This window comes from Lemur catta, chromosome 24 (genome assembly GCF_020740605.2).
Source record: "Lemur catta isolate mLemCat1 chromosome 24, mLemCat1.pri, whole genome shotgun sequence".
Classification (NCBI taxonomy): domain Eukaryota; kingdom Metazoa; phylum Chordata; class Mammalia; order Primates; family Lemuridae; genus Lemur; species Lemur catta.
Window position 1 is genome coordinate 5,059,074 of NC_059151.1, and position 26,401 is coordinate 5,085,474.

General features: G+C 38.4%; 1 protein-coding gene and 1 non-coding gene across 4 annotated transcripts in view; one reads left to right on the top strand and one right to left on the bottom strand.

The window, feature by feature from the left end:
* The first annotated feature begins 791 nt into the window (after nt 1-791).
* Nucleotides 792-26,401, top strand: part of HERC5 (HECT and RLD domain containing E3 ubiquitin protein ligase 5) — a 31,929-nt gene continuing 6,319 nt past the window's right edge. Inside the window, exons 1-17 of one of the 3 annotated variants that reach the window (XM_045536810.1) lie at nt 2,818-2,993; nt 3,673-3,749; nt 5,329-5,550; nt 6,715-6,803; nt 7,047-7,177; nt 8,128-8,273; nt 9,541-9,617; nt 10,674-10,777; nt 12,082-12,141; nt 13,293-13,386; nt 16,377-16,566; nt 18,697-18,851; nt 20,076-20,189; nt 21,088-21,192; nt 22,992-23,171; nt 23,495-23,638; nt 24,539-24,705. In XM_045536810.1, the coding sequence (XP_045392766.1) occupies nt 2,842-2,993; nt 3,673-3,749; nt 5,329-5,550; nt 6,715-6,803; nt 7,047-7,177; nt 8,128-8,273; nt 9,541-9,617; nt 10,674-10,777; nt 12,082-12,141; nt 13,293-13,386; nt 16,377-16,566; nt 18,697-18,851; nt 20,076-20,189; nt 21,088-21,192; nt 22,992-23,171; nt 23,495-23,638; nt 24,539-24,705 (2,207 nt within the window). In that variant the 5' untranslated portion in view covers nt 2,818-2,841. Of the gene's footprint in view, nt 902-2,817; nt 2,994-3,672; nt 3,750-5,328; nt 5,551-6,714; nt 6,804-7,046; nt 7,178-8,127; nt 8,274-9,540; nt 9,618-10,673; nt 10,778-12,081; nt 12,142-13,292; nt 13,387-16,376; nt 16,567-18,696; nt 18,852-20,075; nt 20,190-21,087; nt 21,193-22,991; nt 23,172-23,494; nt 23,639-24,538; nt 24,706-26,401 lie in introns of those variants that run through there. The other 2 variants (XM_045536811.1, XM_045536812.1) reach the window with 2 other exon arrangements.
* LOC123627403 lies at nt 19,871-19,997 on the bottom strand. Its single transcript, XR_006731277.1, has one exon. It is a non-coding gene; the product is annotated as a small Cajal body-specific RNA 15 (non-coding RNA).

Consider the following 26,401-nt stretch of genomic DNA (forward strand, 5'->3'; position numbering starts at 1 on the left):
CAGGATGAGTCACAAAAGCATTATGCTAAATAATAATAATTAAAAAAACCCCAAAAAACAGACAGACAAGACCACTTAGGCACGGCTGCATTTGTGCATTCACAGGAAGCACGCACAGTTTGCCCGGGGTGGGGGTGGGGGGGTGTCACACCGTGAGTTTGTCACACGTGAGCCTCCCGGATCGCCGCGTGTTCTAGAAATTCTGCAGGTCCGCCCGCGTCAGGCCGCCCCCCGGCGGAACCGCGGTTTCCTCGAAAGCCGTTCCGTCCAGGAGTCAGTCCAGGCGGCCGCTGCCCGCCGGGGACGCCGACTCGAGCCTCACTCGGTCACTTTGTCACCTGGCGGCGACTTAATTTCCTCCGGCCGCCTCCCAGGCCGCTGTCCTCGGCGTCTCCCTCTCCTTTTCGATTCCGGGCCCCGAGAGATTCGGTTTCGTTTCCCGGGCGGACTGCCGGCCCCGCCCCCACACGGCGCGCGGGGGGCCCGCGGTGCCCGGGCAGGGGCGGGGCAGGGGACGCCGCGGTTTCTCCTCAGCGCGGCGGTGACGCCCCGGGGCGGTGGCCGCGCGCGGATCTCGGCCGTCCCCGCGTCGTCTGTCGCCTCGCGGAGGTGGCGTCCCGCCGAGCGGCGATGGAGCGGAGGCCGGCGGGGAGGTCGCGGGGCCCCGCGCGCTCTGCCCCCGGCTCGGCCGCCGCCGCCGCCGCCCGCCCGGCGAAGCGGCCCCGCGCGCAGCTCTGGCTGTTCCCCGGCGCCGCGGGGCTCCACGGCTCGCTGCTCCCGCGGGCCGAGGCGACGCGCCAGATCTGCTGCTCGCGGGACCGCCTGGCGCTGCTGGAGCGCGGCGGGACCGGCGTCGAGGTCCACCAGCTGCTCGCGGGCGGCGACGGCGCCAGGAAGCCGAGTGAGTGGGGCCGTCCCGGCCCGGGCTGGGGCGCGCAGGGCTCGCGGCCGGGGCCGGCGCCGACGCTTCTCCTCAGAGCGCCGGGAGCGCCAGGAGCGGCGGGAGGAGTGGCGGGAGCGGCCACCTCTCCGCGCCGAGGGGACGCTCGCAGGGTCCCCGGCGGCCACGGCCACGCGGCCGGCTCGCGCCGTCTCCCGGTTCGGCGGTGCCGCCGCGCACCTGTGCCCTCCCCGGGCCCCGTGTCCCCGCCGGACGGGAGTTCGCAGGCTGCGGGCGACACCGAGATCGTCCCCGCAGCAACCTGCCCGGCACGGAGCACGCGGGCAGCGTCTCCGTCGTTTTAGCCGCGCTGTGTAATCGGTTGCTGGTCACAGTTGGGCCCCCCTCGCCCCTTGCTAGAACACACCCGCTCCGATGTCGTGCGGCCTTTGGAGAATATCCTTACCGCGTCCTCTGTCAGTGATAATATCTTATATTTGCCCTCAGTTGCTCCCTCTCCCATCCTAATCCCCGTAGACATCGCGGTTGTGAGTTTGCAGGTGCGGGAGAGTAAGTGCCCGCAACTCTTCGTCTTGCAAATTTTGCTCATCTGTGCAGTGAAGAAATCGGTATTTTGCTGCGGTTTATTTTGCATTTAAGTCTGAGCATCTTTTCCGTTTTCTGCTGGGCGTTTGCATTGCTTCTCCGGTAAACCGCCTGTTCATCTTTGCCTGGCTTTTCAAAAATTGAGTTGTTAATTTTTTTATTTACTTGAAAGAGGCATTTGAATATTAAGAATAGCCTTTTCCCCGTCATATATGTTGTAATGTTTTTCTTACCTTTTGTTGGTGACTTGTGGCTGTGCACAGTTTAAACTCTTAGAGTCTTTCAAATTTTTCTTTTAAGGAGGCCTTTTCGATTTTGTGCTAACTTAGCTACCCGCACTCCCAAGATTTAAAAAAAAAATGTGCTCCTCTCTATAGTACTTTTAAGGTTTTACTTTTCAAGGTAAAATTTTAGTACGCTTGGAATTTATTTTGATTTAAGGAGTGAGGTGGGAGAACGCTAGGTTTATTTGTTTGTTTTCCCAAATGGGTATACCTGGATGTTCTAATTCCATTCTCTGAATACCCCTCTTTTTCAACTGATCTGAAATGCTAAATTGCTTTTTTTAAAAAAGTCTATTTTGCCATTTCTTATTACCAAACTGTTTTGTTTCCCCTAGCATTTGTAATGTGGTTTGTGCTTTGAGATTTTTACATGAATGGATTCCATGTTATTAGCACTGAAGAGTGAAACAGGGTCCCAGAACTATCCTAGTTTAATTTTTGTGAACGAATTAAATGAAATAAAAGTAGTAACTAGTAGACGGTTTCAAATCTCATAATTTTAGTAAAGGCAAACTGTGCACTAATGCCAATGAAAATTCTTTTGAAAGCATTCCCTTTAACCCCTGCCCCCCCGAACCCAGTCCTTCCTTTTATAAATAAAAATAAATAAAAATACAGGCTTTGGCTTCTATTGGGAGCAGTCAGGAGGTGTTTGTTATTGTTATTTGCTTTGTTTTTGGAAAGAATGTGTTTCAGAATTTGCAGTGTATTTGTTCTTGAAATGAGTTATGTTGTCCTAAAATTAAGTTATATTTTCTTACAGACCTTTTCAATTTTATCACTTCAAATTTAGTTTGTCTCCACTTGGTAAACAAAAATCTAAAAGCAGATATCTAACTGGCTACCTTAAGGGTATATTCCATTTAAAACAAAGTATAAATCAGTGCTTTTCCAAATTAAAAAAAAAATCCATGTCAAGACAATTGTCGTCCCTAATTTACTTTCCATACTTGAATTTTCTTAAAGAGAAATTCCTGTTAACTCAAAGGTGGTCTAGTTGAAATTTTTTCCAGATGTTTTAAAAAGTGTATTATCATGGAATCAATAATAATAGAGAGTAAAATCAGAGTGATGATAGTTCCTGGTTGGATTTGCTCTACAGGGTACATTAAGTTAGGGAAAAAAATGAAGATACATTCCATGGACCAAGGAACAGAGCACTTGCTGATTCTGTCTTCAGATGGAAAACCATTTGAGTACAACTATAGCATAGAACATGCAAGGTAGGGAACTTTTTTCTTTTATTAAAAATTATTTTAATTTTACTCAAAGGACAACACTAATTTCGTAGGAAAATGTTACCATATATGCATCCTGTCCCCTGCTTTATATATAGAAGCATCTTAAGTAAATGATGAATTCTGAACTGACCAGTGAAGTCCATCAGTATACTATTAGTACAAACCAATATGTCTCCTAGGGCAGGTATTATGTTGCTTTGGCATTTAAAGGAAATGATTGAGTAGTCCAGCTAGTCCCAAATTGGACTATTCATTGACTAATTTGATCCTCACAATAATGCTATAAATTTAAGTTTCCAGAAATGAAAATTTTAAACCTAGAAAAAAAATGCATCATCATGGAATGATTTGTGGACTTTTTCCTAGCAAATCATATGAATTAGAACTTATTTTCATCTTGCATTTATTCCTGCATCATAAATTTATTGTTTGCATAAGAGTATTTTAGAATCATCTTATTACATTTATATAATGCACATTTTCTCCTTAAACCACTAATGAAAACATACATGGGTTTAAAATAATTGTAGATGTATATACTGAATGTGAAGCAGTAAATTTAAAGTTTTTTCTTCAGCTTCATTCCTAATTAAATACAGTTAATACTTGTAACATCAACGTTGTGACTTCCATTAGCATAAAATATATTTTCTTTCATCAGGTTTCAAAGCATTTTACGAGAAAAAAATATAATTCAGATCACATGTGGAGATTATCATTCTCTTGCACTCTCAAAAGGTATTTTTTATGTTGCTTTTTATAAGTAATAAGTGTGTGTGTATATGTAGAGCCAGTTGTATATGCCTCACTTTCCAACAGAATAGAAAAATGGTTTTGAATTTGGTATGGTTCAGAGTACTATTCTTAAAGGAGATATAAAATGAGAGGGAATTCTTAGATCTATAAAACCTTCAGATTTCCGTAATTTCTATTCTTACCTTTTGTTCCATGTTTTTATTTTTCAAGTTTGAAACAGTAAAAACTTTCTAAATAATCAAAACCATTCTCCTTGGAGTCTGGTCCAGGCCTGGGCCACCCCTTTCTAGAACCTTCTTTCCTTTTCTTAGCAGTCTTTTAGCTTAAATGGTAGGAGCTCAGGATCCCCCCAGCTCTGCTTTTATAGCCAAGTTGCAGGCCTCTGATGTGTTTTGACATTACTTTTTGAATTCAAGGATTCTCTCCAGCTCTTCAGTATTTCCTATTTCCTATCAGATACTGTAATGGTGGGAAATGGAAGCGGTGAATATGGGTTATTTCCTAAAGTAATAATTAAGACATGAGGGTGATGGAGGGGAATTCAGGGTCAAAGGAATTTTTGTAAATATATAAGACATACGTAAGTATGTTCATAAACTGAATGGAAGCTGGGATTTGAGGGAAGTTAACAAGTAAGTATTTGACCTGTACTGAGGGGCCTTTTGAAGTTTGAGTATGAATTTGTATTGGAAAAAAGTAGTCACTTGACTTCGGCCATTCTTGAACAAATATTTCATATGGACTATCTACCATATTCAGGTTATGAAGATGAAAAAGACAACACCCTAGCCCAGGGTCTAGTGGTGTGTATGTGCAGGGGGCAGGGATGTTCAAGATTTGCTATTGGTAAATCACAAGACAGAAAGAATAAAGTTAGAAAAGCAAGAAAGAAAGCCGGTTGTACTCATCATTATATTTCTGGTGGCTGGTAGGCACGTGATGGTGCCGTTTGAAAGAGAGGCTCTGCCTCCCACCAGATCCTGCACAGTATCTTGCAAAGAGGTGCTCAGTAAACATTAGTTCTCTGATGTATTTTTTTCCAGACTCCATTAGATATTGTCAGCTCCATTAGATAACTTCTAAGAACTTTCCTTGAAAATTGTTCTTCATTTATTTAATTAATGGAAGAAGAAACTGACTTTTTCAAGATACTGCAATTTCACATGAATTTTTAAGTTGTTTATTTGGAATCGTCAGGCATATGAAAGGGAGGGAGGTAGAGAACAGAATAATTCTAGGTTTTATTTTCCCAGAGATAGAATGTCTCTGTTTTTCATGGGCCCATCCTCTGGGTTTTTAAAAGTAAATATTTCTTCAGTGTTGATTATAATATATTTAAGTAGCTTCATTCTACCCTTCGAAGTAGGAGATAAGGAAGTATAGCTGTTACTCCTAAGGAGCAGATTCTGTGTTTTTCTGAGTCAGACAAATGGGATCTGAGAGTCCTGTCAGCGTGAAGGTAAAAGATTGTGATATACTGTGTAGAGTATATATAATGTCCTAGAATAATGTCTGCTACAGTTTAAACTTAATAAGACAGCGTTTTCTTTGTTTACATCAGGCGGTGAGCTTTTTGCCTGGGGACAGAACCTGCACGGCCAGCTCGGAGTTGGAGGCACATTCCCCTCAACCTCCGTCCCACAGTTGGTGGAGCACCTCGCTGCAGTCCCCTTGGTTCAGATTTCTGCAGGAGGAGCCCACAGCATGGCTTTATCCATGTCTGGAAACATTTACTCATGGGGAAGAAATGAATTTGGACAACTAGGCCTGGGCCACACCAAGAGTATGGAATATATTCGTAGATTCATATTATCAACAAATGATATGTTAGATTAGAGATGAACATAACATAGACTTCCCTGTCAAAACCGGTTCACATCTCCACTTTCATTTGCACTGTTCTTCCTGATTACCTCTCTGTCTTCAGGACAGAATCAGTCCAAGAGACAGGCATAGTGGGAAGTTGTTACTGCAATTGAGACCCAGTTCAGGGCTGCGTGGGAAATGGGAAAGAGCACTGCTCTGGGATCCAGATACCTGGGTCCCTGTTCCCTCTTTGCAGTTACTAACTGCAGGACATGCCCAGTCCCTTAACTTTTCTCTAGGCCTTATTTTCTCTTTCTGTAAAGTGACATGTTTGGATGAGATAACCTCTGCATTAGCACATGAAGTCTATTAATATAATTATATTATTACATAAGGATACTAAAATTCTATTTAGAAACTCACATATCCCGATCTTATTCTATAAGGTACACATACACACAGACAGAAAAACCACATAACTCCCATTATTGAACAAAGCAGATGGCAAAATTGTTTATGATCCCAAACAACTATTAGGGTTTTCGGGTGTAAAAAATTTTGTGGCTTTCCCCAGCATACTGATGTATGCATTACGCTGGATCACTAGTCAAATACTGCATTTCTCCCTGACATGGTCCAGTGCTAAATTTGCAGGAGAACCCATAGGACCGTGTTAGACAAATATTTAAAAGAGGGAAAAGAGTAAAGGGACCATTAAACTCTTTTTGCTGAATCTCTGAATGCTTTGATGAGAAAATAATTGTGAAGGAAAGAAGAGGTAGTGTAAGGCAAGGATACTATAGTAGAGAATTTAAAAGAAAAAATGTTTATGTTCATTAAAGGAAACATCTGTTGTGCTGTAATTAAAGTTGATCGAGTCAGGTAGAAACAAGAAGAACAAGCTCTGGGAAGCGACTTGACCTTTCACTGGTGGGTGCCCCTAAGTGTGACACTTTTAGCCACTGCTCTGCTCCCACTTTTAGACCTAGAATTTGGGCCTAAAGATGCTAACATAGAGCCTTTCGTGTCAGAACATGATAGGAACTGTCGTTGCTGGGTTGAGAAGAAACAGTCTAGGTAACTCCAATGTGAAATTCAGTATTTCCTTTTGGTCACTTTAGCTGTTCTTTCCCTTACATAGATAAAGATTCTCCTTCTCTTATTGAAGCACTAGATCAGAAAGTTGAATTTCTTACTTGCGGTGGCTCTCACACTGCCCTGCTCACGCAGGTGGGTATACCCTTGTGTCTTTTTGACTGTATTTCTGGAAGAATATTTTGTATACAGAGTTAGTGTTTCCCCGGGAGGAAAGTTGGTCACTTCCCACACGTAGGACTGTCCTCCTTGTAATTTGGGAACTTTACTTTGACAATACTTTTATTAATTATTCACTGATGTAAAAGCTTTTGCATTAGGGGATATGACTTCTATATTACATTTCTCTGGCATCTGATATAAAGTTCCCTTTCTTAGGATGGGCTGGTGTTTACTTTCGGTGCTGGAAAATATGGGCAACTTGGTCACAGTTCAACACGGAATGAGCTAAGACCCCGTTTGGTGACTGAGCTCTCTGGGAAAAGAGTGACCCAGATAGCATGTGGAAGGTAAGTTGTAAATGTCAATGAAAACTGAGCAAATGAATATAGTAAACTAGGTAGTAATTCAATAAAATTTCCATCAGTTTCTTTAGGATATAAGTATCAATCATTTTCAAATGGGTGAAGATGCTTGATTTCCATTATTAATCATAATGAATCTTTTAGTATACACATTTATTTTCTTTGATTTTTTTAAATGAGCAAATACTCTTTCTGTTGTCTCTTTAGTCAGATACCTTTGTAGCTATTCAGGTGTACTTTCATCTTTAAGAAAAATAAGTCATTACTTACTTATGTGGGAAAAATAAATAAGCATGAATTACAGAGGATTATTCACTAATGTAATCACTGTCTCTCACAACCCCTCAGGGCCAACATGCTTTTTAATTCCTATAATTCTTTCATAGCAACTGACTGTAATCACAGTGAAGTATAAGACTCAGTGGTGGTTTCAGTGGAATATTCCTGAGAAATTTGTTTTTTACAGCTCACTTTTTCTAAATAAAGGCAAAAAATCTTACTCAGACTCCATGGTTTACTTAATTATTTTCTTTAATTATCAGATTTATCAACCAACTTCTTGCCAGTGGGATATTGGGACTCAGTGGGGTTAAAAAATATTTTCACTCAGATATACTTATTCTTCTTTCGGGCAATTTTTTCCTCACTAACCAAAGAGCGAATTCAGACTCTGTCTGAATATTAGGTTCATTTGTTAGTGTACCACCACCCTTCCTATGAAAAACTATTATACATTATTTTCAGTCTATAGACATATTTTCTTATGATCTTGGAGTAAGATTGCATAAATGGGTAACATTATTAAGGTAAACCAGAGTATTGGAATATGATTCCCTTCACCAAAGAAAATGTTCTCTAGTATTTTTAAAATTTTCTTTAGTATTGATACATCATTCAATTTCTCTTCATCAAAGCAGTGTGCTTTCATTTAATAGGTGGCACACACTTGCCTATGTTTCTGATTTGGGAAAGGTCTTTTCCTTTGGTTCTGGAAAAGAGAGACAACTGGGAAACAGTGGAACACAAAATCAGCTGCTACCACTTCCCATGAAATTATCATCCAATGAAGAACTCAGATTCGGTAAATTCTATAGGAGCACAGGATTTGGAATAATATCTTTTTAGAGAAAGTGAATTTTCTAAGTGTGCAATGTGGCAAGAAAAGCAGTTTATGAATGTGAAGGGAGTTTCTCTGGACATTGGTTTCATTTTTTTACTGGAAACAATTTAAAAGATTCAGTCTAACTTACCAAGTCAAAATAATCATTATTTTATATGACTCCTTCAGATTAGGATTAATATGAATTTAAATGATAACAAAGTAAAATAGACCGTATGGATTCAGAGGCATATGCAGCTCTGATTTCAGTTTTCAAGAGACTTATTAATGCCATGATGATTGGTTCTACCTGGTTAAGTTGACCCGTAATCATGTAAAACCCTCAGGATGTTGAGCAGTTGACTTGGACCAGGTGCTGTAATTATGCTCAGCACTCACCTGTGTCAGCTCACCAATCCTTCTAACAGTTCTGGGAGGTGTATCCTGTCACTCCCATTTTACTGAAGGATGCAGAGATTGGAGAGCAAGGGGTAGCCACTCACAGCCAGTAAGTGGCTTGGCTGGAGTTGAATGATGCCCTGTGTAACCTCAGAGCCTGAGCTCCAGAACACTGCGGTAGAAGCATCTCAGAGCACTTTTGTTACTTGTTTCTGAAAGCTCAGTGGTGACCTAAAGTCACAAAATTTACTCATTTCTCGTGAGGAAATGAACGGTAGAGTTATTACCCTGATCAGTTCATATATTATCTTTGATTCCTTATAACCTTATTCTTCACAGCCAACAGTGATAGGTTAAATATTGAGCATATGGTTTTTAGTAATGGGGGCTGAATTAAACTAATTCAGAATCAAATATTTGTGTTTTACGTATAAGCATTTATATTAATTATGGATATTAAACTGATATATTAATACACGTCAACCTTATGAATCACCTGTTTGCCAACTAGACTTTACTCCTAAATGCAGCAGCCCCAACCTTTTTGGCACCAGGGACTGGTTTCATGGAAGACAATTTTTCCACAGACTAGGGGGGAGGTAGACCTGGAGGGTGGGGGGCAGAGCTCTGCTGTCTGGTTCTTAACAGGCCACAGACCGGTACCAGGGGTTGGGGACCACAGCCTAAATGTATATATTTCCGCTTCTTAATAGGTGGAAAATGTGCTGGGTATTTATCTATTAAAAAGATAAAATGACTATGATTAAGAAGAATCTGGTTATTTAAACTGAATATGCGTGTTTGTGCCAAATGACTTTCTAAACTCTTACTTTTTGTGTATCCTTTTCAGAAAGCCATAATTCAGAAAAGGAGTTAATAATGATTGCTGGAGAGAGTCAAAGCATTCTTCTCTGGATAGACAAAAAGGTAAAAAAAAAAATCTCTAGGCTGGGCGTGTTGGCTCATGCCTATAATCCCAGCACTCTGGAAGGCCGAGGCGGGAGGATCGTTTGAACTCAGGGGTTCGAGACCAGCCTGAGCAAGAGCAAGACCCCATTTCTACTAAAAAAATAGAAAGAAATTAGCTGGACAACTAAAAATATATATAGAAAAGATTAGCCCGGCATGGTGGCACATGCCTGTAGTCCCAGCTACTCAGGAAGCTGAGGCAAGAGGATCGCTTGAGCCCAGAAGTTTGAGGTTGCTGTGAGAGCTAGGCTGATACCATGGCACTCTAACCTGGGCAACAGAGTGAGACTCTCTCTCTCAAAAAAAAAAGAAATCTCTAGATGTCCTATAACTTCATGTTTTAAGCAAAACAAAGAATTCTAGAATCCAGGTTTAGTGAATTTCAAAATCATCAGGTTACTAGGCTGACTTTTTGGGGAATAGTTGGACATTATTGCTTAAACTTCATCAGTATTTACTCAAAAAATCAGATTTGCCCCTGATGAATGTCAAATCAGTATGATTTCCTTAGACTCTGCTTACCTTTTTGGGGTGCTCCTTGCCAATGGTATTTCGTCATTGTCCTAGTGAGCCATAGCGTGACAGATTCTAAAAACAACTCTGCCAGCTAGTACTAAGAAAGACCCAAGTTTCACAGGCTTATGAATAATAAGTCCATAACTTCCCTGCCCTATTTTCGCCAAGGGAAATCGAGTTCTTCCCACTTCTGCACACAGCTCTTTTAGATTTTCCCTTCAATGCTGTCTGATTTTCAGTTTAATCTGACTGTACTTGTGTAAAGTGCTGAGTGTTGGAGCACACAGGGAAATTTACTTTGAGTCTGAGCCCCTGTGGACAAGAAAGTGGCCACCGACAAATGATTGATTACTCCTTGGTAGAGGTTCACTTTATGATTGTCCCAGAGCAGTATTATTCATATTTAAAGATCAGTTTTACTCTATTCTTAGAACATGCCTAAAAGTTGGGTACCTATTTATGACATGTATAAATTAACGTATTTTTCGTGTATTTCAGAATTCCTATGTTAATCTGAGGAGGAAAATTCCTATGCTAAATGAAGGGACTGTAAAGAGATGGATTGCTGATGTGGAGACTACACAGTGGCAGAGTACAAAAAGGTACCCCCATGCGTCTGACTGACTGCTTATATGTCTCTCTGAAGTAGCATCTCCCAAACTGGTTCTGTACAATACAGAGGTATGAGATTTTGTGGTCTGTTAGTGTATTAGTCAGAATTTTCCAGAGAAGCAGACCAGTAGAATGTGTATGTATATACCTTTATACCTATCTCTCTCTCTAACTGTGGAGAGAGAGAGAGATTAATTTATTTTAAGGAACTAGCTAATGTGATTGTAGGGGGTGGCCAATCAGAAATCTGTAGGGCAGGCCAGCAGGCTGGAGACCCAGGGAAGAGTTGATGTTGCAGCTCAAGTCCAAAGGCAATCTGGAGGCAGAGTGCCCTGTCCTTGGATGACCTCATCTCTTCTCTTCAACTGATTGGGTGAGGCCCACCCACATTGTGGAGGGTAATCTGCTTTCCTCAAAGTCTACAATTTTAAATGTTAATCTCATCTAAAAAAATACCTTCACAGAAACTTCAAGAATAATGTTTGACCAAATATCTGGGTACTACGGCCTAGCCAAGTTGACACATAAAATTAACCATCACCACTAACGTGTAAGCTCCATGAGGACAGCTTTCTTTACTGTATTACTTCTCTGGGCCTTTAATATGTTTATATATATTGTTGACTCTGTGAGCAGGAAATATAGTCTACGGTGTTTCCCAGTCCCGTTTGACCCTGGAACTACTTGTTTATGCACCTCCTATTCATAGCTGAGCAATATGAGGAATGCTGCTCTGAGCCATAGAACTCCTACAACCTATAAAGATTATACTCATTCTTATGAACATCTCCTTTTATAGATATTTTGAGGTATGGCTTTCTAATTCTGGGAAATAGGTATACAAAATAGTTGTATCATAGTTTGCAGAACATAAATGATCAAGAACTATTTGTACAATTACTTGTAAGATGAAACTGAACATATGCACCCCTCCCTCCCATTTAATTTCTGGTAATTTATTTTGTTGCCACTTCAGTGGAACAGAAATAAACAGGGCTTGCATAGTCGGTAGGGTGGGAGTCCAAGGAAATATTGACCCTGGATCAAACCTTTTCCTCTTTATCCGAGGCTTCTCTGAGTACATATAAACCTTTTTATTTCTCATATTTACAACTGAAATTTTGAGATTTAGCAAATGGAATAGACTTTTAGATGCCAAGACAATATGCATACAAATAGGAGACAGAGGGAGAAGTTTGAAGGACAATTATAAGATGTTGTATCTATCATGCCTCATACCATAAGGAGGCATACTGTATGATTTGGTTTAACCACTGTTTTATTCCTAATGTAGGGACATCCAAGAGATATTTTCATCTCCTGCTTGTCTGATTGGAAGTTTTTTAAGGAAAAGGTAATATATATGTATAATAATAAATTAAAATCCTATTAAAAATACCATGAAAGTATAAAAAATGATTCAAGGATAAAATAATTAGCTATATGTTTATCTTTTTAACAAAAGAAAATATATGCTTGCTGTAGAAAATGCCAAAAATACAGACATACAACAAAAAGAAAGTGAAAATGACCCATAATCCATCACATGAGAGTAACAGCTAGCATTTATGTGTATGTATATCTTTTTTCTATGCAAATGTATTTTACAAAGAAGGAGATCATATTATTTTATTTATTGTTTTTTACTTAATGTTTGTTTTCATTTTATTCATTTTCCATATTCAGTATTTTTCTGTAACATCATTTTTAGGGCTGCATGATATTTCATGAGAAGGTCAGAACTTTATTTAACTATTTCTTTATTGCTAGATAATAAGGTTTTTTTGAATTTTTAAATATTAGGAAAGAAAAACTTTGTACTTTTTTCTCCTAAATATTTGTATAATATTATATTTACTTCTTTAAATTTTTTCCTATTTTTTAGACACTAAATATATGTATTATTTTACAAAGAATGTGTATATTTTCAGACAGTGAATCTATTCGTTTCAACATAAACATTATTCATGGGTTAAGACATATATCATTCATCATTTTCTGCTGGAGTACATCGTATTTACTGCTCTGAAGCCCTTTCTTTTGGTCTCCACTTTTCAGTTTATGTAATTGAAAGAAATGGTAATCTTTTTTCAGAAATGGGAAAAACTTTTTTTCTGTGGCCTTTTTTTTTTTTTTACTGGGAAATAAATATTTATTGATTGTCCATTTTGAATAAGACTGAGTTAAAATTATCGTATGTTATAGATAGTTAATGCAGCCTTGATTTTTTTTGGCATTTTAGAAATAATCATACATTGTCTTCTTTTTTTTTTTTTTCCTGCTGCTCCATGGGTTGGATCATACATTGTCTTCTACATTGTCAATTGTATTTGTATTCAGCCAAGTTATTATAGTTATTATAAAGTTGAGAAAAAAGGTAATTTTATTGAAATGAGGCAAGCTCTAGAAGAAACTTTGCAGCTACATAGATAATCTAAGAAAGTACTTAATATTATGTCCATTTTCATTTACTTACCCATTTATTCATTTATCTTCCTCCTACAGAAGAGCTACAGATATGATGTCTATTCATCTGGACTTAAATAAAGCAAGAAACATCTTTAGGGAATTAACCCAAAAGGACTGGATTAGTAACATGGTGGTATTCTTCAGATTGTTATTTGTAGAAAGAAAATACACTAGAACATTTCTTATAAGAACTCAAAATTTCAGAAGAAATACTTTGTTTTTTATTTTTTTTTTTCTGTTCGCTGTTTGAAGAGTGAAATATTTTGTTTTAAGAGATTCTGTGAGACCCTGTAGCATATCCAGATTAAGTTAAACTAAAATAGCATTCAGGAATTTGCACATTTAGGGTGAAATAGTTGGTATAATAGTCACATAGGTTACAAATAGTCTAAATAGTGCATCTGTACACAGACACATATACACAAACATGCATACACATTCCTGGAGGGAATTTTTTCAACTCAGGGCTTTAGGAAGATGATTAAGGATTTGTTTAGACTGACACACTAGAATAAGAACATTTTATATGCAATTCTTTTAAGCATAAATATAGAAATGAGAACACTTTTTCTGATGTGAATATCTCCCTCACCAAGGACTGCCTGGATTCTTCCTCTCTCTGTTTTGTTCCATTGCACTTTCTTTTCCGTGGGTTCTAGAATGTTTTTATTCTTTCTGGGACTGTTCTTCCTGTTTCAGCACCAATACTTCTGTCTTTAGATTTTCCACTTGCAGATACTCCAGACACGCTTTCTTTATTAATGAAACTAAATCAATCTGTTCGTAATGCAGCCTTTATTAATTTATTTTTCTGTTGTATTGTACTGTTTGATCTAGGGATAGTACTTCCTGTGTTCTCTCAATCTTTTTCTCCTGGGTCTCACTGTGGTTGCTTCTTTTTTCTCTTTCTCTTTCCTTCTTCTCCTCCCCCTCCACCCTTTTTGGTCTCTCCTTCTGTTTCTGTATCTCACTTCTGTTTCCCTTCCAGTCTTGCTCCCCTGTCACCCTCCCTCACCTGTTTCATTCTCTATTTTAGCTGCAAGTTTTGTCTCACTCCTTTCTTTCAAGGGAAGATGGAAAGTTTAATCCTGTTAACTTTGGCAGAACCACGGCCCCATTAGGGGTCTGAGGTAAAGTGGATCCCTAATTAGGCACCTCACTGGGACTCTGCAGCTCTTAGTCCTGCCTGTAACATTAACCCAAGAACTACCTGGTGGACTATTCTATCAACATTTGTTCTTGCCAGTTTTCTTTGATTATGTAAAATCCTCCTATTGGGCCCAGTTTAACTGTCTTTCCATAAGATTCTGAATCATTGCTACTGAATACAGCCATGGAAACAGCACCAAAACTAGAAGGCCATTTCTGCCGCTGTGACGGGAAGGGTTGCATCAGTTCATCACTGAGGACTTTCCTGCTTACTAAGTATACCTTGATTGTTTCTGGAAAACAGCATCTGATATATAAGTGTCATAACCATAGGGCATTTTTCACCTCCGTTTTCTCAGAAGGGGATCGCTGGATTAGGAGGCCTGTAATGTTTCTTTCTGTGATATGGACTCACAGACTTTTGGCATTTGTTCATTTATTTAGCAAGCGTTTGAATGCTTGCTGTATACTGGGCACATAACGATGACTCTTGATGAAAAATGAAAGAGACACGATCCCTGTCCTGTAGAAGCTCATGGTTTAGTAAGACAGAGAGATACATACCTGCATACTTTAGTGCAAAGACTGGGTGTGTTTCACACTCCACTGTGTTCCCTACTGGCTATCTTAGAATGCAATGAGTGCACTATAAGTATTTTTGGATGAACTCAGTCATTATTAGGATGGCGAGTAGTCAGTTTTGCTTAGAGTACTCAAAACAAGTTACGCAGAGGAATTTAGGAATTTACCAGGTGCCTGCAAGGATAAGGGCATTCCAGGCAGCCAGAATAGTACATACCAAGGCACAGTGTATGAAACAATAAAGCTGGCTTGAGAGTATCATGATAGTTCTAAAGGGTTTGGAGTAGGCCAGGAGGTTTGGGGATGTTGCTGATCATGAGCAAGGAGGTAGGAGGAGTGTGTGCCACTGAGACATGAAAACAAGAGTTGTCAGGTATGTGTCATTGCAGGGGCTGAACCTCATTGTAGGAGCCCAACATAGTATTTTAATATAAAAATAGATAATTATAAGAATTTGTATGTTTAGAGATATCATTTAGCCAATATCTCATAACGATTAAGAGTTTAGGCTTCGGAGTCAAATATCCAGGAGAAATTCCCACTTTGTTGTGCAACCTTGAGCAAATTACTTCATTTCTCTGAAGCGCAGATTTCTCATCTATAAAATGGGATTAATAATATCATCTATGTTATGGAGAAACTACAAGGATTAAATGACCTAATAATATGTGTAAATCACTTAGAATAATATCTGACAGATAATAAGTACTCCATAAATACTAGCTTATCTGCATAGTCTTATCGTCATAGTGGGTTTTTAAACAAATGATTACTACTAAGTACACATAACAAGTAAAAGTTCAAAATTCTGTTTGAATTTTTCCTGAACAATTGCATCTGGATTAGGCAGACTGCAAGGAGATTGGAAGGGCTAGAAACTAGAGTTTGTGATAGAGACAGATAGTCCTATGGGAGGGTAATAGGGAACTATGGTAAGTTTTATTGTTGAGATTGTTACTTTTTGCCTGTCTTTTGATTTTTAATTTTATTTTACTTTTTTTGGGTTCTGACAAATTCTTCCTCTAAAAAAAAAATTAAGTGTGATAGTGTGAAACGAGGGTAAAATGTAGCACTTGCTGGGAGAGGGCTGCCTGGTAGTTCTCAATCCACTGTTCATCCAGTGTAACCCTTGCACATAGGATTTCTTGATCTTCGTGCACCCCAACAATTGAATGGGGAGAATACTTGTCCCATATCCCAAATACCTCCCATATTTGGGAGGCCAGGTAAGATGGGATGTAAACATGGATTTTTAGAAAAACTAAATGATTATTCTAATTTAGTGTTGGAATGAAATTCCAGGCTCTGTACCTTGTTTTATTACTGTTAAGTTGCACCCAGTTCCTGCTGAGTTTTGAGTGCCTTTTCCCTTATCCTTTCTGACCACAGATAACCATCTGTCTCAAGGATAATCTGCTCAAAAACCTTAGATTTTATTCTCCACACCAAGAAGCCTTAGCGGTATTCTTCCTTCTCCCAGAATGTCCTGTGATGCATGAAGGTAACAGCTGGGAGACCCTGGTGATTCTGTTTGCAGAGGCTGTTTGTAAACTGAGTGACCAGTCTTCATGCGTTCTGGGTAAGATTGATCATTTACATTTGAAAATACTTTACCCATCTTCTCAATGGAAAGACATACCTAGTAAAGTTATGGCAAAACTTAGATAATTATAAATGCATTCATGTTTTTTAGTTCATATTCTTAGCATACTCTAAAGATGCTATAATAATTATTGCAGTCATCTAAAGTAGATTGTTCTAGTACCTTTTTAGAGGTCTTGGAATGATACATGCACGGCTGGGTCTTGAGGTCCGTTGTTCATAACTTGTCATTATGGAAAATTTCACAAACACAGAGAAATTGAAAGAATAGTACAGTGAATATCCATGTACCATCTACCTTAGAGTAGCAACAATAAGTATGCTGCCATATGTGTTTTTGCTCTGTTTACGTACAGATGACATTTTATTTTTGATGAGCTATTGGAAAGTAAATTGAAGACATGAGATTTCACTCATCATATTTTAGCATTCATCTAAGAATACAGAATGCTACATCACCATGACATCATTATCATGCCTAAGAAAATTTGCCATAATTCCATAATATTATCTAATACTTGAGCCATATTCAAATTTCTACACTTTTCCCAACAAGTATTTTACAGATTTTTTTTTTTTAAGGAATCCAAGTCACTTGTTTTGTAGAATGTCCCACATCCAGATTGTCTGATTGTTTCTTCCTCTCCCTGTATTTCCAGTACACTGGAAGTTAGGTCTAGGGGCCTGAATAGGCTTTAATGGAGTTTTTGACATACATACTGTATTCAGTCCAAGAAAGTTCATTTTTTATGTTTTATTAAATATTAAATATAACATTATAAGTGATGAAAAGCTACTTTAAAGCTCTTTTTGTTGAAAGATGTTTTTTTTTTTTTTTTGAGACAGAGTCTCACTTTGTTGCCCGGGCTAGAGTGAGTGCCGTGGCATCAGCCTAGCTCACAGCAACCTCAGACTCCTGGGCTTAAGCTATCCTACTGCCTCAGCCTCCAGAGTAGCTGGGACTACAGGCATGAGCCACCATGCCCGGCTAATTGTTTTGTATATATATTTTTAGTTGGCCAGATAATTTCTTTCTATTTTTAGTAGAGATGGGGGTCTCACTCTTGCTCAGGCTGGTCTCGAACTCCTGACCTCGAGCGATCCACCCGCCTCGGCCTCCCAGAGCTAGGATTACAGGCGTGAGCCACCGCGCCCGGCCGAAAGATGTTTTTTAAGAGTTAAAAACTAAGGCTAGTAGCACAAAAAGAGAGTTGTATAATCACAAAAAATTCTTAATTTTTATTATATTATACTATTCATTGGGGCAAAGAATGTGATAATTTAATTTTGTCAGTATTATTTTTTGCACAAGTTAATTACATCAAGTTTGTGGTTCTATTAACTGTCAAAGAATACTTCCAGGATGTTAAATTCTAAACTTTTAATTGCAATTCCTTGAAAAGTTTATTATAAATGTGTTTTTGTAGTTATAATTTGTACTAAGATATTTCGTTATGTGTTTGGGGAAATAATGACACTTTTTACGTTGAAGAATCCAAGAGAAGTCTGGGCCTGGTGGCACTCTACTGGTAGTCCCAGCTACTCAGGAGGCTGAAGCAGGAAGATCACTTGAGCCCTGGGAGTTCAAGGCTGTAGTGCACTATGATTGCGCCTGTGAATAGCCACTGCACTCCAGCCTGGTCAACATAGCGAGACCTTGTCTCAAAAAAAAAAAAAAAAAAAAAAAGCCAAGAGAAATTACATGCTAAATATTATATTGACCTTCTTTGTAAAGGTCAAATGTACAGAGATAGATAATAAAGTAGTGGTTACTAGTGGCTGGGAGTCAGGGGCGGGGGCAGAAAATGTGGAGATGTAGGTCAGAGGATACAAAGAAGGAGATACGTAGGATCAACAAGTCTAGAGATCTAATACGCAACATAAGGACTACAGTTAATAAAATTGTATTAGGGGTTTTCATTAAATTAGATTTCAGCTGCTCTTGTCACAGAAAAGTAACTATGTGGGATGATGGATATGTTAATTTGCTTCACTATAATAACCATATTATTATCTATACGTAATCCCATAACATCATGTTGTAAACCTAGGATATACACAATGAAATTTACTTTTCCAAAAAATTTGCCTTCTTTGTATTCCTCAGAGGAGTATTGGGCAACTCTGCAAGAATGTGCTTTTGGCAAACTGGTCCAAATGTTTAAAAGAGCCCTCATCTCTCAACTGCATTATTGGACTGGAAGCGGTGAGAATAACTGTCATGTTAAAGCTCTCCTAGAAATGTTGAAAAAGCTGCACAAGGTGAGTTTATTTAGAAACTTCTATGTCTTTATTTGGCAATAAACATTTCCTTGCTTTCAACTGGCCTGAATCTTAAGTAGACTCATATGAGACATGGGAAGTTTATATTGCTATTTTTAAATATTTCTTGTGAATTATATCATGCATGTAAAAAGGAACATATATCTATGTATAGTTTGAAAAAAAACAATAAACACCAGTGTACCTACCACCCATGTTAAAAGTTAAAATATTTTAGACATGCTTTAGAAAGGCCTACGTATCCTCACAAATCGCAACCCCTTTACCTCCCATGATCCTGGATTTTGAGTTAATCATTCCCTTGCTCTTTATTTTATTACTATTAATATATGTATGTATCTCTAGACACTCTGTTGTTTAATCTTGCTGTTTCTGAAATTTATATCAATGGAATACATGCTTTTTACACTTAATATTTTATTTTATAGATTCACTTAGATTAATTCTTATGGCTGTACTTCATTCATTTTCACTCTGCATTATAGTCCATTGTATGAATACACCATAATTTACTTATCCATTCTCATATTGATGGATATATGTGCTACTTGCAATTCTTGGTTTCGTTGGTTTGGCTTGGTTTGTGGAGGAGGGTGGTTCCTCTATGAGAAAACATGCTGCTATACATATTTGTGTGCGTATCTTTTGCTTTTCATGTGTCATGAGTTGGTTTTGGTTTTTACATGTAATTCTGGAATTGATAAATTGTAGATATGTATGTGTTCTTTACTGGGAGTGACAAACTGTCTTCTGAAGTAGTTGGACCAATTTAAGTTTATCATCTTATCATCAGTCTTTACTATTAAACCTTAGATATTCTTTATGGCCATGAAAATTTGAGCCTTTGGCAGTGGAGGAATTGGATAGAATTTTATTCTGGTCATCAAAAAGAATGTTTAATTTAAAATTTAATCTGATAATCTAATTAACAGCCATTAAGCAAAATTGTTTTTAAATACAAAACTTTTTCACAAGTCATTTTTTGTTTTATTTTCTTCTGCTATTGGTAGATAAGTAGGCCTTAGATTTATTTTGCAAACAAAACCTGTTCTATCTACCTTTTCATTAAGAAGGCTAAAAACAGTGTCAGCTTGATTTCAGTGACTCTATTTTCTTAGTCTCCAGTCATAAGTCATATTTTATCTAAGGTAAACCAGACTAGATGTCAACTGCCTGAATCTCACAAATCATATTTTATTTAAGGTAAACCAGACTAAATGTCAACTGCCTGAAAATATTTTTGAAGTAGACGAACTCTCACACTACCTCAATTTTTATGAAGAAGCAAGAAGGAGGTCTTCTTGGAAAATGAGCCTGGTAGGTGTGGCCATGTTTAAAGGGGGGAATTTATAATCATTGAGTTACTACAGGCATTTCTGCTATAACGTTTGACATGAGTTTCTGAAAAACCTCATGTCTGCAAAATTGCACAATAGGAATAGCAGGGCTTATGGGAAAAGTAAGACTTCTCAAAATCTGTGCAGTTTTATAGCCAGAGCACGAGCAGAAAAGCGATTGATACTTTGGGAGATAATTTAGATCAACCAGGCAAGCAGCTCACGGAGAGTGCTATGAGAATGTGAAAAAGGCACAAAGAGAAAAGGGTAGAAATCTATCCATGCTCTAATTAGAGAAGGACCGAGACGACACAGGTGGAAGTGGAGCTCCGTAGGAGACCGTGTAACTCACCAGGAGCCAGGAGCCGGCAGTAGAGGGATGCAGCTTTGGGGAGGGTATCTTGGGGTTCCTTTTTTATTTTCTGAAAATACAGTTGAAGGGCTTCTGCTGCCAGGACAGCAGCTGACCTTTCTCTGAAGGTTATAATTCTACTCCTTCTAGCACTTGGACCCTTGCCCAGCAAAAATCATGTGTGAGCTAACCAGCTATCCACGTTCTGTCATTCCCGTGTTTACCAAATGCACCTGAGCTAATTCACATTGCAGAAACTCAGGTGGCAGCAGAGCAGAACTGGGAAAGTGTCCAAAGTTTGTATTAATTGCTAAATTAAATGGGCGTTGAAGATTCTAGGTTTATATACCTTCCATTGATACATATAAAACACATTTTCTACTACTAGTACTACTGTTCAGCAGTTTGGATTGTTTTACCTAGACGTACTGACGCCTCATACCACCAGCAATGTAAGGTTACGAAGTAAGGTATAAGATTTCTTTGTCATTTAATTTATCAGCATTATTGTCATTTCCATTTTTAGGGGACTTCAGATGTACAGTGTTGTGTCATATTCAGTAACTTTCCATTTATCTTTAATGCTCTGTCGAAAACTAAACTACTATATTCAGATTCATTTTTAAAAAAGGTATGTATGCCTATTTCTTTGTCTTCATTAGCATAAACCACATGATAAATACCATCTTAAGCATGTGATATTTTTGGGGTGATACGGGAGCCATCCACTGGTGAAACCAGTGGTCAAGGCATTCAAGGAAGAAGGCAAGGCAGATTGTCATGATTTGGGTTGGCTTGGCCGTGAGACATATTAGGGCCTTGCTAGTGAGGGACAGAGCTTGGGCAACTGATGTAGTTGTTGGGTTTTTACTAGAAGTTGGCAGCAGCAGCCCTTGGTCTTCTGAATAGTACTCAAAGAGGTGTACCGAACTTGGGCTTGATCAGGACGAGCACCAGTATTTAAGTAGGTACAATCTCATGAAAAGATACGGCAGCAAGAATGGAGGTAGCAGAGGATACTTGAAATTAGGACCCTGATAAATGGCTGGTACTCTGTGATGATACCATAACAAAGGTTTGTAAAAGTCCCCTTTTTTCAATGTGCAGTACTGTCACCAACTGAGGTGGTTGTATTTGTTGATATATCCAGCAGAGTGGTTTTGAACTTAAAATTGGGCAATTGAAAATACTCAGGGAAATATATCAGGTAATCCCTGCCTCATTGTATTTTTATAAGGATTAAATTTGTTAATATAGGTAAAGCATTTAAAACAGTGCCTTACACAAAGTACCCAAAGGTATTAGGTATTGTTATCACTTTTACATATGCAGACATATATATGTAGGCATAATATTCAAATGTGTCCTTAGATACTTTCACATAATGCATTTACATTAATAAAACAAAACAGGAAATTGATTAATTATTATGAGTCCTAAGTGTGACCATTAATGAAATATTTAACAAAGAAAATTGAAAGAAGAAAGATCTAAGAACTCTTATAACCTATTCTCTCTTAATTTTAAACAAGCTTCCGGTGATAATTTTATGGAACTGGTATATGATTGCTCCTGCTAAGAACCACAGACTTTAATGACCTCAAATTGCCATTTGGTTTCAGAATGAACATTCTGTCTCTCTCTCTCTCACATCTAGGTTTTCCTCCTAGAGGACACTATCTTTGAGAGTTCTGTCATACCTGGATTTTTCCTACAGCCTACTTCCCCTCTAAACATCTGAACTTCTCTTCTGAATGATACTGTTGTGCCTCAGTGCACTGTTTTAGTGGATGCTAATACATCTCTGAGCCTATTAATGATAGCTAGCGTTGGTAACTTAAGCAGTAATAATTGTGTTTATGGGATACAGTGGTCCAATGAGACCTACAGCTGGTCACGTACCTGCTAATCCAGGTTGGCTCCCCAAAGTCTTTCATTCTTATTGATTGATTGATTGATTGACAGAGTCTTGCTCTGTCCCCTGGGCTAGAGTGCGGTGGTGTCATCATAGCTCACAGCAACCTCAAACTCCTGGGCTCAAGCAGTCCTCCTGCCTCAGCCTCCCGAGTAGCTGGGATTACAGGCACGTGCCGCCACGTCTGGCTAATTTTTTCTATTTTTGGTAGAGACAGGGTCTTGTTCTTGCTCAGGCTGTTCTTGAATTCCTGGGCCCAAGTGATCCTCCTGTCCTGGCCTCCCAGAGTGCTAGAATTACAGGCACGAGCCACTGCACCCAGCCCCAAAGTCTTTCATTCTTCACGTCCCACATTTCTTCTGCTCACTGAGAGCGAATTATCTCCAGCGGTGTATATAAGGCTCTTTTTGAAAATGTGATGTACACTTATAAACAGACCCATTTATTTCACTTTATAAATTTGTACTTAGAGAGGGCCAATGGTAAAATGAAATAAAACATTTCTGTTTTCCTAGGAGAAAAAAATTACAACTTATTTGAGGTTGGCAGAAATTATAGAACAAAGAGGATCCGAGGAGATCGTCCCTTTTCTGCAGCCTGCCTTTACTCTAACAGTCAGGAGGAGTCACTTGATTGAGGATGTTTTGAATCAGCTAAGTCAATCTGAGAATGAAGACCTGAGGAAGGAGTTGTGGGTAAAGTACAATTCTTACTGAGTATTTTTACTGCTGAGAAAAGAAAAACATACAAGAATGTAATGAAGAGTCTCTTAGAGGGAAAATTGTCTCCCTTTGCCACAGAGATTGTCTGTCTGGGGCTTCCCTAATTCCCTAGTTACCTTTGGGGTGTAGGTGGTGGCTGTGGGTGCTCTGTACATTTGGGCTAAGGAGCAGCAGGCAGAATGGTTGCTCTCCCCGACCCTGCTCAGGGAGAGTCCAGTATTGGCCCTAAGAGGTCCAGTCTGCCCTGGCCTGGCTGGCTACCCGGAAGTGATGTGGTGTTTGCTCTGTTTCCTCAGATTTCATTTCATGGAGAAACTGAGTTAGAATTAGGAGGAGTCAGGAGAGAGTTCTTCCACTGTGTGTTTCAAGAGATGACCCGGCCAGAATACGGGATGTTCTCATACCCTGAAGAGGCTTCCTACATGTGGTTTCCCGTCAGGGTAAGTCCTCTTTTCTTTGCTTATGGTATTTTGTAACAGAAAAAGTATACCACATAACATAGAAAATTAAGTTGTCTAGACTGTTTCATATTAGGAGAGGAGTTACTGGTATGATAATCTTCAATTCTAAGAAGGTGATTATTTTCTTTAGACTAGAGTCCCTTTTCCCTTGGTTCTCATGTCTGTTCACACAGGAGAACTCAAGGAATATATTTTTGGCCATTTATAGAATGTATGGATAAGAAAGAACCCTTTCTTAGGCACTCATTCTTTGTTTCCATTCTATTTTCCTGATGAATTTGAAGACAAAGGCTATGGAAAGAAATTCTGAAAACTGTAGTTTATAAGGATTACTGAGCCTAATGCATATTTATTCTAGTTATGCTTTTACTAACCAAAACTGTGGCAGGGATTTAAATTGACATGGCGAAATATAAATCCTAAATATGTTTAGCATGGGGTTTTTATTTTATTTTTTTTATTTTTATTTTTTTTTGAGACAGAGTCTCACCCTGTTGCCTGGGCTAGAGTGCCGTGGTGTCAGTAACCTCAAACTCCTGGGCTCAAGCGATTCTCCTACCTCAGCCTCCCAAGTAGCTGGGACTACAGGCATGCGCCACCATGCCCGGCTAATTTTTTCTACATATATATATTTTAGTTGTCCAGCTAATTGCTTTCTGTTTTTTTAGTAGAGATGGGGTCTCGCTCTTGCTCAGGCTGGTCTCAAACTCCTGAGCTCAAATGATCCGCCCACCTTGGCCTCCCAGTAGCATGGGGTTTTTAAATTTTAACTTATAATTTGATTTTCTGAAAGAGGAAAAAAGTTTATTTAATATAAATATTTTATAGTACTGATAAACACTCGTAACACTTTAATCTTTTTTTTTTTTCTCTTTTCAGCCTAAATATGAGGAGAAGAGATATTTTTTGTTTGGGGTTCTATGTGGACTTTCCCTGTTCAGTTGCAATGTTGTCAATATCCCTTTCCCACTGGCGCTGTTTAAGAAACTTTTGGGCCAAGTACCATCATTGGAAGACTTAAAAGAACTCAGTCCTGTTTTGGGAAAGTAAGTAAACATAGTTCCTGAAAAAAGGACCTATGTAACACCCCAGTATTATTTTCAGGTTCAATAGCATTTTAGGCACTTTAAACCAATTTTAACTTTGGCCGGAATTGTTGGATAATAGTTTTATTTTCTAAAATTAAGAAGAGTTGATGATTGCCATGACTAGTCCTCAATGCTTGCATTAATCTTTGAACTTTTCCTGTGTAGAAACAATTATGGACAGAGCACAAGGTCACACCATGGTGCAAAATCTGCTAGAAATGTTTATATTGAATATTGTTTCATGTCATCACCTTTAAAGTGAAAACTTATTTCTAAGATAAAAGACAAGCCACCACCTCACGAAAAATTGACAACATATAATAGGAGGGGTTAATATCCCTGCTGTATAAAGTGTTCTTATATATCCATAAAAAAAACTAAGTATCCAAGAAAGCAAACCACAAAAGAAGCAGTAGAAATGGCTCATAAATAAAAAGCTGCTCAATCTCAGTGCCTATAGAATGAACATTAAAATGAGAAGCTAATTTATGCTTCAAATTGATAGTGATTTGAAATGTTATTGCTATATACTGTTAGCAAGAGTTTGAAAAAAGTTGACTTTAACATCAGGTATTATGAGTGGGAATATAAATTGGTGTTCCTTGTCAGAGAACAATGTAGCAATACTTATCAAATCAAAATGTGTTTTCCTTTTTGCCCCAGCAATTCTGCTTCTAGACATTTCACTTTCAGAAATACATAACCATGCAAGGATTAGTGTATACTAATGTACATTGTAGTATAATTCATAATATATAAAGACTACCTGAATGTCCTTCAATAAGGGAATTAAATATTTTTGGTATACTTATGTAATGGAATACTACAGAGATTTTTTAAAGAATAAGAACAGTGGTATGATCCTATTATTATTATCCCTGTCTTACAAACGAGGAAACTACACGACACTGAAGTTAGGTAACTTGCTCTAGGCCTCATAGTGGCAGAACCATGATTTGAACACAGTCTGGCTCCGGAATCCAGCTATTAATTATGATACTAATTATACTCATAAGACAAGGAAAAAAGTATCAAAAGTACAAGATTTAGAATGAAAGAAATTTGTCATTATTTTTTATGGGAAACATTGAAGATGACCTAAATAATGCTTATGTCTTAGAAAACTCAATAAACTTAATAACTAAAATATAAACTACATAAACTAAAATATCTTTAAATCTGTATCATTGTTTCTCAAACTTTTAGGTCTCTTAAAATTATTGAAAATTCTATTTTACCTATGTTGGTTACATCTGTCAGTATTTACAATATTAGAAATTAAAAGTGAGAGAAATGTTTTGGACACAGGAATATAGAAACACTCATTTGATTAGCTATCAGAACATTCCACAATATCATATACCCTCTTGAAAACTCTACTCCGTACTCATGATAGAATATGGAAAAGGCAAATAATATCTTAGTAATATTATGAAAATAGCTTTGACTTCATGAACCCTCTGTAAACACTCAGGGATTCCCAGGAATTGCTGGGCTGGGTCACACTTTGAGAACCACTGATCTGTGTATTCGATAAAACTCCAATTTTAATCCCAGGAACCTTTTAATTAAACTTGACAGTCTGATTCTAAAATTTATATGGATGAGCAAAGGGCCCCAAATAGCCAGAAATAATTCCTAGGGCAAATAAAGA